At 40.7% G+C, this 18,001-nt stretch overlaps 1 protein-coding gene across 1 annotated transcript; it reads right to left on the bottom strand.

The window, feature by feature from the left end:
- Positions 1 to 958: 958 nt before the first annotated feature.
- On the bottom strand, positions 959 to 17,671 carry SHCBP1 (SHC binding and spindle associated 1). Its single transcript, XM_030471052.1, has 13 exons — positions 17,549 to 17,671; positions 15,294 to 15,464; positions 14,606 to 14,721; positions 13,776 to 13,984; positions 12,642 to 12,734; positions 10,004 to 10,237; positions 9,734 to 9,902; positions 8,369 to 8,489; positions 4,682 to 4,813; positions 3,670 to 3,788; positions 2,838 to 2,924; positions 2,367 to 2,508; positions 959 to 1,618 (listed from the first exon to the last, which is right to left on the bottom strand). Exons 1-13 carry the CDS (start codon positions 17,655 to 17,657, stop codon positions 1,284 to 1,286), a joined length of 2,037 nt encoding a protein of 678 aa, XP_030326912.1. The 5' UTR covers positions 17,658 to 17,671; the 3' UTR covers positions 959 to 1,283.
- Between the last annotated feature and the right edge of the window lie 330 nt (positions 17,672 to 18,001).

Below are 18,001 nucleotides of genomic sequence, written 5' to 3'. Positions count from 1 at the left end.
CATTTAAGAATGGCTAGAGTGAAGAATCTGGATCAGACTCTCCTCATCCACTTCCATGCAACGCATTCCTTTCTAACGAAACCATAAACCTGCTAAGCTGCTTTCAGAAGTTATTCCAAAGCCAATGTGCTGGCAAGATGCTTTTCTCCCTCTTAACACTGTACCCAATTCTGTTTCATAAAACATCCTGAATCACTTAGGAGTTTCCATCTTCCTACATACATTTTACACACCAGTTCAAAACCTGACCTACAACTCTTGAAGACAGAACAGAAATTTTGAAGAAGGCATGTAGATTTGCATTTAAAAATCAGAGAAGCCCTGAAAAGGAAGAGCCCTCAGTCAGAGTCTTTCCAATTTTTCCCTCAAGTAAGAGCTAATAACATGCAACAGTGAGCCAGTGAAGTGCCTTGGTTTTACTGAATGTTCCACAGCTCTGGGCTAGTAAGATTGCAGTGGAAAGTCACTTTTAAAAACTGTCAATTCATTTCCAAAACCTCAGCTGCTACAAGCTGCATATGGTTTTAAAAGTTCCAGAATGCAGAAGTACAGTACGAATACCACTGACAGACATCCATTTTGATTTTTCCCTGTTCAGGTTAATGGAGTTCCATTAGATGCTGGTTTTGCCAAGGAAAAGGTGCACAGGCATTGGTAGCTGTAGAAAGTAAATAGCTGGGCACAGAAAGACATGGAAGACTGAATGATGTTACCGTTCCAAATCCCAGTTTTTTCTAGGCAACCCTTCAAGTATGAAGCTTGGCAGCCAACCACTACAGTCCTAAGGAAGACTATTTCACTAGCTTCTCTTCAATGCAAAAACTTCTGAAGCATGTCCATATCTTACAGGAGTCAGCTGCAGACTAGTGATGCTTTAAAAAAACATGAAGATGTATCACTAATGCTGCACATTTGTTGTCCCCTCTTCCATAATGAACCCCTATCTATATTTTCTTTCTTTGCAGGTTTTGTTGTGGGGTTGGTTTTTTTTTTTTTTGGTACAATGAGAAGTTAAATACACTAAAGAAATTAATCAGAGCCAACAAAGCAGCAGCATCTGTAGATCAGCAGAATTAATGCACAGTCTCCATGCTAGAATTCCATTTTCTACCATGTTATCCATACTTGCAGCAAGGAAGCAAAGTTCTCACATACTATACACATACACTTTCAATAAATATTTGTGACATTTTAGTAACATTATGGAAGGCTAATGGAACAGGTTAATTCCTTGGAAAGCAGTAGTAAAAATAAAAGCTTATGCTAGTTTTACTGCAATTGCATTAGGAGTCAGGACAGAAAAGAAAGGTACCAAAACTTCCTTTCCCATTCCATTTGAACTGATTGCCCACAATAGAAACAAACATTTCCTGTGACATTAAGTTGTCATCAGCTTGTGTGATTCCCAGTTCACTCAGTCTTCTCTTGTGCAGCTGGCTCTTCTTTGCAGAAGTAACCCTGAGTTCATGTGCAATTTTGTAATTGCCTTCAGTTTGTTCAGAAACCTCAGCTTGCTCACAAAGCTCCGACTTATCAGTTAAACATTCATGTGGTAGTTCTTGCCTGAAGCCCTCTACACAGGCTGTCCCGTTGCCTGACTGGATAGGCTGGGTATTCCCTAAATCAGGAAACAATAAGAATGTCATCAACAATCACCCAAAACTGCAAAATAATTTAAAACTCCTGGAATTCAGCCTACACATTTTCACCTCATCCCACTCACTTTTTGGATAGCTAGTTAGTGACAGCCACATATTGCAAATACAGTGTAAAATGCTTGAGGAAAAGATTTCCTCTTGAGATGACTTCAAGTTGCCAAGTGATATTAGACATATGAGAATAAAGATGTCTTGAATAAGACATGGTATGAAAAATACAGTTGTCATATTCTATTTCCTGCAGAGAGTGGGAAAAAAAAACCAAACTGTGCTGGGAGCATGACTCAGCTCTAATGCACCAAAAAAAAAAAAAAAAAAAAAAAAAGCGCAGAGAATTATCGTGAACCAGAAGGGCTGTAAGAGAAGCCATTTCTGCTTGCTGGCTGGTCACACTCTTGTTTCTGTGTGACCTGAGGAGGCCATCAGTCATACAGGCTCTGCTTAGCAGGGAGCACAGATCAGGTATATAAGGACTTTTCCATGGAAGTGCACACACACTATGAAGCACAGACATCCACAGTGCTTCCCTGCAGCAAGTTTACCCTTCAGGAAATTCCAGTGTTCTGAGAGTTATAAATATTCATTTCAGCTAAATCAATCTAGATTTCATTAGAAAATTTAAGAACTGATTATGAATTAGGCAATCAAAAAACCTGGGTATACTAGATTTACTAGTTTTAGGAGTTTCTTATAGGAAGAGAAAAATACCTTTTGTTCTCTCTGCTGAAGCATCCTTTACATCAGAGGGCATTGCTGGTCTAACCAGGACCACACCATATCCTTCATTATTATGGATCATATTATTGACCATGGTTATCTTGGGGATGTCATAATGTTCATGTAAAAAGTTCTATGGCAAAGAAATTGAAATCCAACATGTTATGTCCAGCTATAGTGATGCAAAATTTTCAAGTTTTAGGTAGAATAAGTTCTATGCATTGGCTAGAATTTTATTATTTGCCCATGCAGGTGACATTCTAAATGGCATTTTCTTTCTGCAAATAAGGAAGAAAATAAGAATACTGCTTTGGTGGACAAGTACCATTATCATCATGTGTGACATATAAGAGTTCTATCATAAGGCAGCAAGGTTATAAACCAGCCTAAACACAAATTATTTGCATTAAATTTAGCAGCTATAAGCTTTTGAAGAAGTAGTACATTCTGCCTTGAACTGACCTTTATGAGTATTCCCTCCTTGCAGTGGTGTATGCCATTGCCCAACAGGGTGCACGTACTACCTGGATATATTGCCACACCAGCACCCTACAAGATGAAATTGGTAGCAGTTCACAAGTAGTTCAGACATTTCCAATTTAACTAGACAGCTCCACTGCAGATCTTTCTGTTCATCTAGCAATTTGTGCAATGCAAAATTGCGTTACCACTCCAGCTTCACAGCTTTGCTAACCAGCTTAAGCAACACCACTCAAGTTTGAGGCCCCATGCGTAACATTATAGTTACCAGTCCATAAAAGCTCTGGTAAAGAGTAACTGCACAGCTGTGCATTACGTTCATGTTCTTCACTTATGCACCTCAACACTCAAAGCCCCATCATTCTTTGAAATGTCCTAATCAGAGTTCATTTCTGTACTTATCATCCCTCTGTAAGAATAAATGGACAAGGTGTCTAAAAAGGGCATTTCATTTGCAGAACAAATGAAAGGTTTAATGAGAAAATTTACAGGCAGAGAAAACAGAAGATCACTTCATTCAACGACATGAATTAGTCCAGCAATGCAGCAACGATTATTTCACAGATATACCCTGTTAATACATCATTTTCATATCATCACATGCAAATCAGCATGAGACACTTCACAAGATACTCTTGGAGGCTACAGCATCCCTAGCACCAATCTCCTGAAACTCAGTAAGGTGTAGTTGTCCCAAATGAGTTTGTAAAGATTCTCTCAAGAGCAACACAAGTCATCCCGTTACAGACAATTATTTCCAAGCAGAAATCTTTATTTTAATTTGGGAAACCAGTCAGAGTTAAGAATTTTGTACCTTGGCACCATACAGATCTGAGTTTTTCATTAACAGCTCAGCTGAAGTTCGTACTGTTATACCCGCAGTTTCACATTGTAACACACAATTCTCCAGGGTTGTTTTCCCATGATGGACATCTACATGCACAAAAAAGAAATATTGTTAAATTAATCAGTTATGCAAAAGCAAACCCCTCCTACACATAGGTGGACTTGTAGCATTTTCGCAGTGTTATAAAATTACTATTCTAATTTTACCCACTTCAGGTCCACATGCATGGTGTGAGCTCATGCTGTTTTTCTAGTATAAGCCAGAACACTGATGCAATGGAGCGTGAGTCAAGAATTTATCTTAGGGGTTCTTTGGCTTTTTTTTTTTTTTTTTTTGTCTTGTTTAAGGTAACAGCAACTATTCTTTTCTGATTTAAGAAGATACTGAATACATGCATACAGGTGACAAACCCCCCCCCAATTTAACATGTTTAAAACCAAATGTCTGTGGAGGCAAAATTTTAATTGGCGCCTTCTGCAAAGACAGAAGGGCCATGGCCAATAAACTCATTGGATACAACTTAGGATTATTTGAGCCTCAGTTTGACTGTGCTACCAACAAAGTTCTACCCTACTTCTACAGCATATGCCTTTCCTCAGTGGAGAGCTGGCTGAGTTCAGCTACAGTTCAATAGTGCTACAGGGGTTCTTTTGTGGAAAGAGGTTGACAGAGGCTGTGCAGCAGTCACAGCCAGGCAGCCTTAACAGCAGAAAACTGGTTCAGTCAAATGATCTTATCCAAGTACAAGAATAAACCACAAGAGCCACAATAGCTTGAAAATACAGAAATTAGAAGTTATCTTGAACTCCACATTATAAGCAAGTTAAAAAAAAAGGCAAAACCTGGGTATTTATACTTGTAGGGCTCCTCTCTACAGTATTTTGTTAAAACTAGTAAACTCCAACAGTGTATCTCAGCATTAATTCTAACAGCAAGTTATGAAAGAGCCACAAAAAGATCAAGATACTTTTATACTTACTTAAAATCCCCTCCACAGCATCATGTTGCACTAATTTCAAACTGGAGATCCTTATATTTTTTCCTGCACAGTCAACAAAGTTGTCTCCTTTCCCTCGTTTTTCTATCACGATATCATCTGGCAAGCCATAGCCTTGAAGCAGAGGTGAAAGATTCAAGTTTGATGAATAACTGGTAACAGTCAGGTGCTAAATTACAGACATTTAATCTAAATATGGAGGTTGCAGCATTGAGGTCTAATATCTTGAATATGATTTTCCACCCAGTGGACAGGCTACACCATACATCCCCTCTGAATCACGGTACAGGAACTCAAAACTCAAGAGTTACCTTACTTGAATGACATGCTATAAAATGTAAAGTTATTTTAGACAGTTGAACAAAAGGGAAACTGAGCTCAAATTTGACAAGGCCAAAGTCCTCACTCCCAAAAGTTACAACTGAGCAGGGCAATGCAGTAGCCAAGGACACAGACCCATGCAGTCTGCTTGCAAACTGCAGAAGTTCACTAGAGCAGGCAGAGGTTAAGAAGAGCAAGGGGGGAAAAAAACAGTCACCACCATGGCACAAGGCAGGCAAGTGCAAAGGACTTGATATTATTAGCAAGCTTCACTGAACTTCCATATTTAAGTGAAACTTGGGTCAAAATTTAATGTTCCTGTGTTACATGGGCTTCCAGATTAATTGAGATCAGAAAAGAAACTTTCACAAACATATGCCAACATTGATTTACAAAACCATGCACAGTTGTCAGCATTCAACCACTTACAGGGAAATTTATGAGCATGTAAAGCTCTTATTGCTTGTCACTAACAAGAATCATGATAAGGAAAGCAATAATGCAACATCTATTAAAGCAGAATGAGTCCTATCATTTTCTGAGAGCACACACAAACTCAGATAAGAAGTGCCTGAGCAGGATGCTAGCTTTTAACCAAGTACATAAATAAATACTGTGACGTGCAAGTAGAAAGCTTCAAAAGAAAAAATTTTGAACAAGAGTTGGCAGAAAGTTTTAAAGACAGCAGATTTAATGCAAAGTTGAGTGACTGATATATACCGTACTACTAAGAAGTATTTTCCCACTGCTACTGATTTATGGTCACCTCTGGGGAGGTGCCATGGGGTCGTATACTTTCAGTACGTAAACAGAGAATGCTACAGGACAGCAAATGGCAGATCTAGTTTAACTTCACACAGAAGGAGGTTATTATCCAAGGAAAGAGTTTTGGGAATAATTGTCCTACAGACTACTTGCAGTTTATCTTAATGTCATGGTTTAAGCCCAGCTGGTAACTCAGAACCATGCAGATGCTCACTCACTCCCCCCTCCCTTTATCCCCTTCCGCTCCCAGAGGGATGGAGAAGAGAATCAAAAGAATGTAAACCCATAGGTTGAGATAAGAACAGTCTAGTAAGGTATAACACAAAACTACTACTGCTATCACCAATAATAATAATGACAAGGGAAATGACAAGGGGAAAGAACATAAAACTCAGAGGGGAAAGGGAAAAAAAAAAAAAAACAAACCCAAACACAAGTGATGCCCAATGCAATTGCTCGCCAACCAATACCCAGCCCAACCCTAGCAGCAATCTGGGCCTTCCAGGTAACAATCCCCAGTTTATATACTGGGCATGACGTGCTGTGGTATGGAATACCCCTCTGGCTAGTCTGGGTCAGGTGTCCTGTCTCTGCTTCCTCCCGGCTTCCCATGCCCATCCTCACTGGCAGAGCACGAGACTAAAAGTCCTTGATTGGAGTAAGCATTACTTAGCAACGACTCAAAACATTAGTGTGTTATCAGCACTGTTCTCAGACTGAAGTAAAAAACACAGCACTGCACCAGCTACTAACGAGAAAAATAACTGTTACAGCCAAACACAGGACATCTGACCATGTTGTGGCTTGCTTTACACTTCACCTCTGAAGTAGCAGCTCTAGTAGTAAGAAGGAAGCTGGTGAGAAGATAAGGAATAGAGGAGGAAAGAGTAACCTGCTGTCAGTGGTGTTCGATACGCAAGGCAGTCACGACTGTGTGCTGTAAGCTCGGTGACTGCCCAGGGGCTAACATAAATAATCGTCCAGTTACACTGACCACAGGTATTAGATTGGCTGATACTGCAGGTTCCCATCCAGCTTTAACAACTATTATACAAGCAGAAGGGAAGTCCTTAGGTGCCTTTGCTACACATTTTTGTCAAGTGTTCAAGTTAACTTTACTGTGATTTCCTGAAGTTGCTACTGCTTCTACCTTTCAACCTTAGGACTGACTTCCATGGTAGCTGGAAAAAAATAAAAGCTCCACTAAGGAAAGTGACATTGTATCTCTGGTGAGACACCCCTTCATCTCAAGAAAGCCACCCAAATGGCCAGCTGCTCAGATCAGCTCCAGCAGCATTATTCTTGATGCTCCTACTTTGAACAGTTTTGGCTGCTCCTATTGCTAAAAAACTTCTCTAACACAAGTCCATGTAACATTAAATACCCTGGCAAGTACTCATTATTCAGAGTGGTTCATACTAAAGATATCTATGCCTTACTCCTTAAAACAGAGCAGCATATTCTTTAATAGGTGTGTTATTGCAGCATTTGTATTACTGCCTCCTCAAAGCTAGAAAAGCAGTGAATACCACCCCACAAATTTAGAACAATGTCACTCTTGCAGATAAATAAAGCACTTTAGTGCAATCCTTTATCCTGCAGGTGCATTGTCTATCAGCATGCACATCTATATAAATCAAACATACAGAAGAGAAGGACAAGAAAGAAAATGACACCCGTAAAACAAGGAGGGCAAGAAAAATCAAGGCCAGAACAGCAGGAAATTAAACTCCCAGTCTTCTTCTCATTAAGAACTTTTGACAAAACAAAAATGCAGCTAAGTATCTGAACAGCCGCACAAGCCCCAGTGATATACTGAATATTAACTCTGCAGAGTGTGCATGCCTAAAGAAGAGGAATTATACTGAGAAATCAGGAACTTTGAGGAAGAGATGCAACTTATCCTACACAAGGCAGATGTATTTAAAACAAATATTTTGCAAGAAAAATGTGATCACATATGCTGTGTCTGTTTCTACAGCAAAAATAAATCCACAACTCCCTCTTCTACCCATGTGCTTCACATAATGTAGATTCAAATTGGCAGCCCCCACACGCATCATTGACAGGCAGTAAGTGCCATAAATAGCACTTGGCTCTTGCCCTCTGTATTCACCAGTACTATACCGTCAGGGAGCCCCAGACTACACCTCTGAAGCACATTAAGACATGAAAAGAAGTACTTTTAAGTTACCGATTCTAAAAACTGAAGCCTCTCAGAATGACTTTTGTGCTTCCTAGATTAATGAAAAAAAAAAAAAAAAAAAAAATAAAATCCCCTATGTTTCTTCTGAATCTTCTCTATTATCTATATAAATAGAATTATCCAGACAAATGGTTAGCAGGAAATTGTTAATTTGCTATTAATCAGCAAAATTTGCAGTTTATTCGCAGATGTAAGTACAGCTACTGAAACAGCTTACTCCATCCTGCATTAGACATGGCTCTACAAGCAGAAATAGGAACACTCTGAAGAAAAAAAAACAAATGCTCCCACCAAACTCCACAGAAAGTAAATCTTCATGCAAAGCTTGTTCGAGACATAGTTTACTTTAAAGATCTTTATGCTAGGAAACCTTCTACCTTCTAGTTCAACTGAATCAGCAATGCAGAACACGCCATCTACAACATAATGACCAGGACAGATGATTACTGTGTCTCCTTCATAACAGGCATTTACAGCTGCCAGTGGATCATTGTGAAACTGTAAAAGACAAACAACACAATCAGCTCCTGAAAATGCTATAAAAATGGATGCATTTATGCGCTTAAAAAGCTTGCTTTTCAATTAACAGTTGCTGCCTTTGCTTAAAAGAAACTCCTTTTAATGCACCAATAATACAGAATTTCTACTTTGAGTTTCAGACTCATATCACACTCTGGACAAAAACAGCCTTAAAACCTTTCTTCAATGTTTGTGACGCGTCCATTCCCCCATGAGAAAACTGGGGCAGAGACACAGATTGAAGAGCATATGCGTCAGAAAGCAAACCTCAGTATGGCCTTGGTTTGAAGCCAACTTTTGAATTGCGCCTCAAGTGACTTACCATGAATTACTAAAGAAACAGACAACAGAAGGTAAAGAAAACTCAGCAACTAGATTTGAACCGGTCTGAACACTGATATAACCCTTTACTCCTGCTGCGAGTCACCCCAAAATAGATTTCAGATATTACAGTATTAAATATGGGGTCCACAGTCTTTTTTCTTGCCCAAAGAGGGCAGGCTGATACCCTAGGCAAACACTATTGGGGATTCTGTACTGAAGGATTACAAATAGTACAGAAAAAGTGCACATTTATTGCTTCCCAGCAAATTCCAGGGTAAGCATAATAAGAGCATTTTCAATTGTCCAGTCAGAAAATCTGAATTATAGCCCAAAAGTTAATCCAGGACCTTCCCTGTGGCTCCATTGTGGCCATCTGTAGTTCAAGAACTTGATCAGAATACAGCAAGCAATTTCATTTGGGCCCAAGGAATCCAAACTGTTAACTGCTGAAGTAGTAAGTCCTGTCTAAATTCACTAGAACTAAACTGCTCTAAAATAAATGCATCTCCTACTCAGAACTAAAACAAGACAATGACATTTCTTCCTTGAAATTCTAGGTCATTATGAGCAACATCAAAAGAAGCCAGTATTTCAGAACTAAATGTAAGTGTTACACCTTACCATGTTTCATTGTAGAATTATTAGAGGTTTATCTCATTTCCTACACACAGGAAGGAAATTGCTTGTATAGAGCACTCAGCAGACAAATGAATTAAAAGAAATTATTTGTATCATCCAGTCTTACCACTTACAGTTTAAATTATACTGCTTTTTTGAACTGACAAAAACCAACACTGCAAGTGTAGTATCTTGCACATGATAAATTAACTTACTCTTCCTTATTGTTTCTCGAGCAGGAAAGAAAAGTATTAGCACTCAGACAAGTCTTGTTGCTGTACCTGTATTTCTTGTTCTTCGCCACAAGATTTAGGGCAAAGTTTGTCCCTTATCAATGACTGCAGCATACTTGCCACCATGGTTGAGGACACAACATGAGTGATCTTGTCACCCGTTGGTCTCAGTCCTTTAGCTTGGAGACTGCTGTATTTTTGGTAACCAAACACATACCTAAAACAAGAACAGCAAAGCTGACAGTTATTTTTTTATTAAAGACTGTCCATGTATAGTTCCCCATATGGCCCTCTTCCTTGCATAAACCCATCAAGTACCTCAGCAGAGGATTCTCAATTACTTTTAGTTTTCGTTTTAAGTGCTCTATTTTCTCATGCAATTTTAGTCCTTCCACGATGGAGACGTTTTCTACTTCAGAGTCCAAATCACTGCTTGATATGCTGTTCCTCACATCTAAAAACTTCCTGTAAAGCTCTTCACATTGAGACAACAAGTTCTGATAATTGGCTACAAGCCCAGAAGGCACACGGTGTTCAAGGATGTCATAATGCCTGCAATTCAGAGCACGGGGTCAATTATTTCACATTAACAATTTTTAAACACAGAACATAAGAAAAATTTTTAAACACATGAAGTACATCAGTACTTCAGTCTAGATTCTCTGCAGTCTATATCAACACTGCTAAATATTTTTTGAAAGCAGCAAAACCAAAAATATGAACAGACACAAATAAAGTACTTCCTAAAGAGCTGGCCATCCACCTTGAAAGATTATACACAACTATCAGAAAGTCACTGTAAAACAAAGGCATAAACACAGCTCTAAAAAATAGTAAGTATTTAGAAGGTAATTATATATAAAAATTAGTCTTTCAAGCATTCAATAGAAAAACTGAAAAAATCATGTCTGAAATGAAAGAAAAATCCTATAATGTAAAGTTTCTATTAGCAGCAATCTAAACTACCTGGACGAAAACACAGAATGAGAATAAGAAAGGCATTATCAGCACCAGATGAAGACGGGACGGCACTGCATAGAAAAATCTGCACCATCCCAAGAGTAACCTCTACAAATGAAATTTCAGGCCAGAAAATGCCAGCCCATAGCTGCATTGCCAAACTCAAAAGATGAGGACATCTGCTACCTAGACAGTTCCAAGAGCTTCAGGGCCAATCACGTAGGACCAATCACAGTCACTACAAAAAAGCTGTACATCAATTAATGACACAAAAAAACCAAAATTTAATGATCTTGCACCATTTTTGTAGGGAACCAACTGAACACAGTATAAATAGCTCTATTTGAGAGGCTACATGAAATAAGGGCAAAGATGTTCCCTCAACTTTCAGAGATTCTTTAAAGGGTACACTTAAAGCACGCTGCAAAGAGCAAGAAAATTTGTAGTCACAGCAGTCAGTATCTATACAGGGCGCACAAAAATAGAGCCTCACAAAATTTTGGCAATGGGGTTATTAGAAGCAACAGAGTAAGTCAACGCAGCATGATTAACAGCAGAAGATTTTATAGCAATATAGAAATACAAAATATCTGAAGGAAACAATTTTGTACACAATTCGCTTCACATTTTAGAGCATGCACTATGAAAGTGCATAAAACTATCTTGTTTTTTCAAGCTTTAGAAAAACAGTTCATACAGCTTTAGTTAACTAAGATGCAGTGTAAAACTACTATCTGTTCTCATTAAAACAGCACACACCAGACACCCAAAAAGTTTAAAGCATCCTACATTTCCATGCATTGAAGGTTAATGTTATTCCTGAGCTGAAACATGAGAGAATAAGAAAGTATAATATTCACTTTTCTGCTTGAAGACAATTGTTTAAACATTTTGGATTCTTGCTAAAATGGCTGTAAGGCCATTTTAAAATGGCCAGTCTTAAAAAAATAAAACATTATCCCCTGGCATATCATTCTATTCTAGATTCATGCCATGCCAAATCTCCATGAGGCTGGAAAAACTCAACAACAGAATAGCTGGAATGTACTGGTATAAACACTTCAGAAACATGTATAGTTTCCATATATAACACTTCCACCTCATTTGCATGATCTCAGAAAAATACAGGCACATCCCAGTCCTGTTTGAAAGAGACACATTGTGTCCTGTTTGAAAGAGAGGCCTCCAGCCACCTTTCTAATGTGGAGAATTGTACTTATTTTCTTTGTAAAGCACATGCTATATGCTATATTCTAAATAGCATTTCGTAGTTGTAAATATTCCTGATTTAGTTCCCCAGTATCATAGCAATATCAAACCTGCATCTGAATGACACACAAACTTCCAGATACTCATGATGCTAAGTTATGATAAGAAAAGGAAGAGTAACTCATGAAAGAAAAACCAAATCTCAGGAGAAACCTACAGTAAAAATCACTTACAATTATTCATTCCAGGTATATTTTATGCTTTGGTTATTTGGTATCCTCAAAACTATAACAGATCACAGCCTTATGCACTGCTTCAGTTCCACATGACAGGACAGCATTTAAAACTCACCTTCAGAAAACCTAATGCTGACTAATCCCATTAGGGAAAGCAATGCACACATTCCTCCTTCAGCATGACCGATTCACAAATTTTTCTATACATTCAATTCCATTCCAGTTCTTACTCTACACCCAGAGGCATCAGAGCATCCCCTGCTAGTATTACAGTTCACACTGACATGAAGGATGCTATAGTTGAGGTTGGAGTGCCATCTGATGGAAGGTCAAAGATTATAGGGAAAAATGGAGGGTTCAGAAATCCAGTGGCAGTTTCAGCTGCACACTTTTTCTGTAGAAAGTTTTGACTGTCAGAAGTGAATGCTGTTAGAATAAACTTGCTGGAATTTACCAGTAAGAAAGATTTTTTAAAATCTAGCTGTGTCAGTATTCCTACATGACCCTTCCCTGTGGTTCTATCCAAATAATATCAAAGGTGTTCCACTTACAATCTCAGTCGAGGCTCAACACATCGCACAAAGTAATCAAAGTCATCATCATCCTCCTCATCCCAGGTCCTCCAGATGCACTGGTAGAAGAACCTTTTGAAGCAAAGTAAGCATTTAATCACATAAAGCAGGCCACGTTTACCTGAGCAGGGAGAACAGCACTGAAAACACAAATGTAACCAGTTTGAGAATTCATCTCAAAGCATCACCTTTCTTCAATTCCATGTTACTGTAAACTATTTAGCACACACGAGTTCTCTGTTGTCTACCTGCATAAAGAGTTTTATTTTGTGCATTAGAGTTCAAAATCCATACAGAGCCCAAGTTCCATTTTCATCGAGAGTGAACAGCTAAAAACTGGATGTGGAACAGTTGTTTGGTTTTGGGCAGGCATCTTTCAGTTAAACTTTCTTTTTGGCAATGAGCTTGTCACCTCCATCATTCAAGCTTAGATCTCTAATATGGAGTACCTCTCAACAGAATGTGTCTCTTCTCCCCTTTTTCAGCCACTACTTCTGAAATGGCCCATTTTCTAGACAGGAAGGTCATTCCTCCTATTTCAGCTCTTTCATCCATCTACTGCCCATTTGTACACAGTATTTAGTATATGAAAGCAAGGGAGGTGGAAAAGAGACAGAAGTGATAAAGAAAGGAAAAGAAAATAGAAGATATGAACACTTGAAAAATAAAGACAAAATTCAGGGAAGGAGGCAAAAAAGCAAAAAAGAAAAAGAATGGAAGAGAAAAGAAAAAATCCACAAAAATGTTACAGAAGAGAAAGGAACGCTGCACTAGAGTCAGCAAGGTGATATAGCCTAAGGAAATCTGGGTGAAGCAGACAAGGAAAACACAAATTATTTTCTTCCAAGCTTCTGACACAGCAGGCAGACTGACAAAACAGCCAAACATACCTGGTTATTGTGTGATTACCTGCAGCTGCAGAGGACACCACAGATTCTTCTTTGTGAGAAGTCTTCACACAGCACCAATCACCAATTTTAAGGTGATTGGTACTTTGGAAAGCTTAGCTTGTGGAGCTACCAGCATGACCACAAGAACTCAGGATATCACCCATTGGATACTACCAGAGTGTCATTGTTCAACACAAAAATTAAACTTCGGGTGTTTTCCTACCTGACATGCTCTACAGCTAGTGCTGTCTGGTCAAACTCTCCCGACTCGTCATACACAACCCACAGCTCCTGCAGCAGTATCTTATGCTCCTTCAGCTCCAAGAGCTCCTGCACGCACTCGAAGGTAAAGGTGCTGTCCCTCGACTCACACAGGAAAGGCTCACAAAGTTGCACAACTGCTTTCAGAGCTGAATACTCCACATCAACAACCTGGTAGAACAAATAGTTCTTAAGATTTCTCAGAACCTTAGATACAGCTGAGGAGGGCTAACATGACATGAGTATGTCAGCAGCCCGTACTCATCAAATATGTAATGGAACTGCAAGTTTGAACATCCAAGTTTTGCAAAAAGATGTATGACTTGGACATTGAGAGACCTAGAAAAGGAATATCCCAAACCAGCAATCCTCAGTGGGTCTGTGACAGGAGCGTGCAATGCAGAAGAGCTACTGTCAGTACCAAGGTGGGTTAAAAGGAAGAATTTTGCTGATTAAAAAAAAAAAAAATACCTGAGAATTTATCAGAGCCTGATATTTGAGAAGATTACATTACATCAGCCAGCTCTGGACCAAATACTTATTCCCTCTGTGCCCAGAGTTCTACCTCACAGCTCGCTCATGCTGACTTGGCATTCCCCTTCCAGTTTCAAGGAAGGATCCTTTAAAAAGTATCCATTGCTCTAGCCATCACTAGCAATTAGATATGAAAAACACTACCATTTTCTATCAGCTCCTAAACTTATAAGTGATCTGTCTGTTAGAGGTAAATGATGTTAATTGGAGACAAATGCCCGAGCATTGTCTTTCACTGAGGAACTGTGTTCTATTTACCTCAACAAGGACCTCAAACACATTAGTGCGCCAGACTGCCCGCCATCCAGATGGTTCAAGGACCTTCGCCAGGTACTCAGCTGTGAATTCTTTCACTTCAGAAACTTTGCAGTCAGCTAAAGAAATTGAAGACAGTACATTTATCCAAAGAAAGAAAGGAAAGTCCTTCAGCTCACTGGAAAATGAAAGGTAACACAGTTGAAGTGTTCCTCTGTCACATCTGAAGTTTGAAATCATTCTGTTTTGCTCATGATAACCAGCAGCAATTTGCTGTGTGTCTCTTTCAGAAAGCTGGACAATCATCTGTTTTGTGCTTCTCTGGAGGAAGAGAATCAGTACTCAACCTTCCAGGTACTGAAGATTTCAGTGCCAGTGGTATTAAACAGCTAGCCTGTGCCTTACTACACACAGAAGAAGTACTAGTAAGACCAGTTAAAACAAGGCATAGAATCCAGTATTTGCACCTCTGCCTTTCAGTGATTCAGATTTTACTTACTTATACTGAAACTATTGCCTCCTGATCCACCAGCAATAGCAGCATAAGTGATCACAGCACACTATATCTTTACAAAGCCCAATTAAGATCGCCTTACATTTTAATGCAGAATTGACTCCATTTAAACTGGAACATTTAAACAGTCACTACAAGAAACATGACTGCATATTCTCTTTCTAAGAAATTACTTACCCAAGATGCAATCCTGGTATGCTTTAAATCGCTCATAAAACAAAAGATGATTGGTGTGAAAAATATCTGGAAAAAACACATTCCCATTTGGCACAGTCCTTCCTAAAGCAGTCCCTGGTTTGTCGCCACTGCCATAATCACTGCTGGAATCATCATCTTCCTGGAGCAGATCTGGGGAGACAAGTGGGAACAAAGCAAAGCCCACACACTGTCAGTTCAATGCAACCATCAGTCACTCCTCTATTCCAATAGAATTCCTCTTCAGCCCAAGATCTATCACGAACCTGCTTTCTACAATGCATTTTAAATTATCCTCAGTGAAGAGACTACCTTAGTTGGTTACTCGTTCTCTTCTTCAGGATAGTTACCCTGTCTCAGAAGACAATTTCCCTTTTTGCTGCCATATGGCTGAGCTGCAGCTACATGCTAACTTACTTAGTTCTATATGTAAGATCTAAAATCCTTTAGGTAATACATTACCATGCATGTACATATTATGCCTTGTTAGTACACTGCACACCACCTGCATCACCCAGACATGGTATCAGTCAATAATCCAACCACTTTTGGAACATGTATAAAACCAGCTAATCCTATACACAACTGATCCAAAACAGTGCACAGGATTACTGTGAGCAAAGAGCAAAATATATGTAGGACGCATGATAAAAGAGCAGATACTAGTCTCAGCTAAAGATATGTCTTCACAGCTCATCTTTCCTTAAGTCTTTTCCTGTTCTTCAGTGCAGGCATTGATTTTGTATTTTAATAAACTAACAAATAACACAGAAATTCCAGTGAAAATAGTCAGAAGGGGGGGGTGTTGTAATTTTTAGCCCACATAAATGGACATTGGTTGAATCTGTACTTTGAAGGTTACTAGGCAATGACAGCATCCCTTTAGAGTTCTCCAGAAAGTGTCTCCACTTGTGTTCCCATTACAAACTTGGTCACGGTTGGTGTTATCGTATAACTCAGGCCTGGTCATCCACAAGTTCAGAAAATAGCATGGAAATGACTGCAGTAAACCAACGGTGATGATGATGTGGTTTTTTCCTTTCCATTAACACAACAGCTCAAGGCATCCTCATTGCCCATAACTTGATACTTTAACAACTCCTAGGCTTCCGCATTTTCATTAGGCTACAGTCTGTCCTTTACTACATAACCTAGATAGAGAAAAAAAAATCACATTCTGTTTCTAACTCATCCCTTACATTTCAGGATGTGTCATGAAAGCTAGCAGTTTTGACCTCAAATTTATTAAAATTTTACATATCTGGGGCAAAACTCAATCAGCAAAACCAAATCAGAACCAGTGCATGAGCCAGTTACAAGTGTTTAGGCAATTTAACTTTTCTTTGCAGCAGAAGCACATGAAGAAAGGAAAAGCTGATTTTAATCAAGTATGATTTATGAAATATTTTAAGTGCTTATTGTAAAACTGTAGCTATGCTATACATATGCTGTAAATAAGGTTTTTTTCCTACACACCCATAATCAAATCCAGGAACTACAATAGCAACACCCTGTACTAGAGCACAGCATACACTCCGGAACAAGCCATTTAATTCAGCTTGCTCTTTATTTACAAACTGCGAGCCTATAACTTCGCATCAATAATGACCTGGCACTGAGCAATGATACTCCCCTAGATACTAAAAGCATCGATATTCCCATGCTGTGCTATTAAGGCAGAGGGCAGGGGAGTCGCTTCCAGGAAAGCGTTTTTCCTCTGTTAGCGTTTCAAACGCATACGTGTTCCTGGACGCCGACACAAGTATCCGTGGTTTGTACCTGAGACACGCACCGCAAGTTCACAACAGAAAAAAGAAAGATTACTGTGTTCATGTCCGCAGACACCGGTGTTCCCCCGCACGGCACCGCTCCCAGCGCGGTCCCCGCCCCACGCACCACTGGCCTCATGCACCAGGAAACGCCGAGCCGCTGCCTGGTTCAGCCCAGGGCACCGCAGCCCCCGCGCCGGCGTTCGCTCATGGGGCACTGGGCACAGGAAGGAGCACAGCACAGGCTGAGGCGCGGCAAACTCCTCCGCAGCCTGCTCCGGCTCCGAAGTCCCCCCGACGCCGCGGCCGCCTCACGCCCCGGCACAGACCCCACAGCTGCAGAGTCGCCCCGGGCAAACCATGCGCTCCCGCCCGCGCTGCCGGCGGTCCCCCGCGGCTCGCCGACCCCTTTCCGACGGGGGCGCGCCCGGCCGCAGGCGGCCCCACGCGGGAAGGGCAAGCCCCTACCTGGCTTCGCCTCCCCGGCGCGCTCCTGCCGGGCATCGCTGCCCGCGGCCGCGTCCCGGCCCTCCCGCTGCGGCCCCGCCGCGCACCCCGCCAGCCCCGGCTCCGCCATGCTGCGCCCGCCGGGATTTCAAACTGCACCAGCACCTCACCCTCCGGAACGTCACCAGCAGCGGCTGCTCTAATTGGCTAGCGGCAGCTGTGTGCGAGCCCAGCCGCAGCGGGAAGGCGGGGCCGCGCCGGGGCCGTTGCGGGGCGGGGCTGCGCGCGGCCCCGCCGCAGGAATGTGAACCATGCAGTAACGGCCATCCCGCCCAAACCCGGCGCCCGCCGCGCGGCCCGCTCGCGCAGCTCCTGGAAGGCTGGCTTGGCCTTGGGCTCGCTTTGGCTCCTAGTCGTGACCGGCTGCCACACAACAGGCACCTGAACAGTTTTAACTTGCAGGGTCTCCCCTCT

Source organism: Strigops habroptila, chromosome Z, assembly GCF_004027225.2.
Source record: "Strigops habroptila isolate Jane chromosome Z, bStrHab1.2.pri, whole genome shotgun sequence".
Lineage (NCBI taxonomy): Eukaryota > Metazoa > Chordata > Aves > Psittaciformes > Psittacidae > Strigops > Strigops habroptila.
Note: the sequence above shows the minus strand (reverse complement) of the source record. Positions and strands in the feature narration are given on the sequence as shown.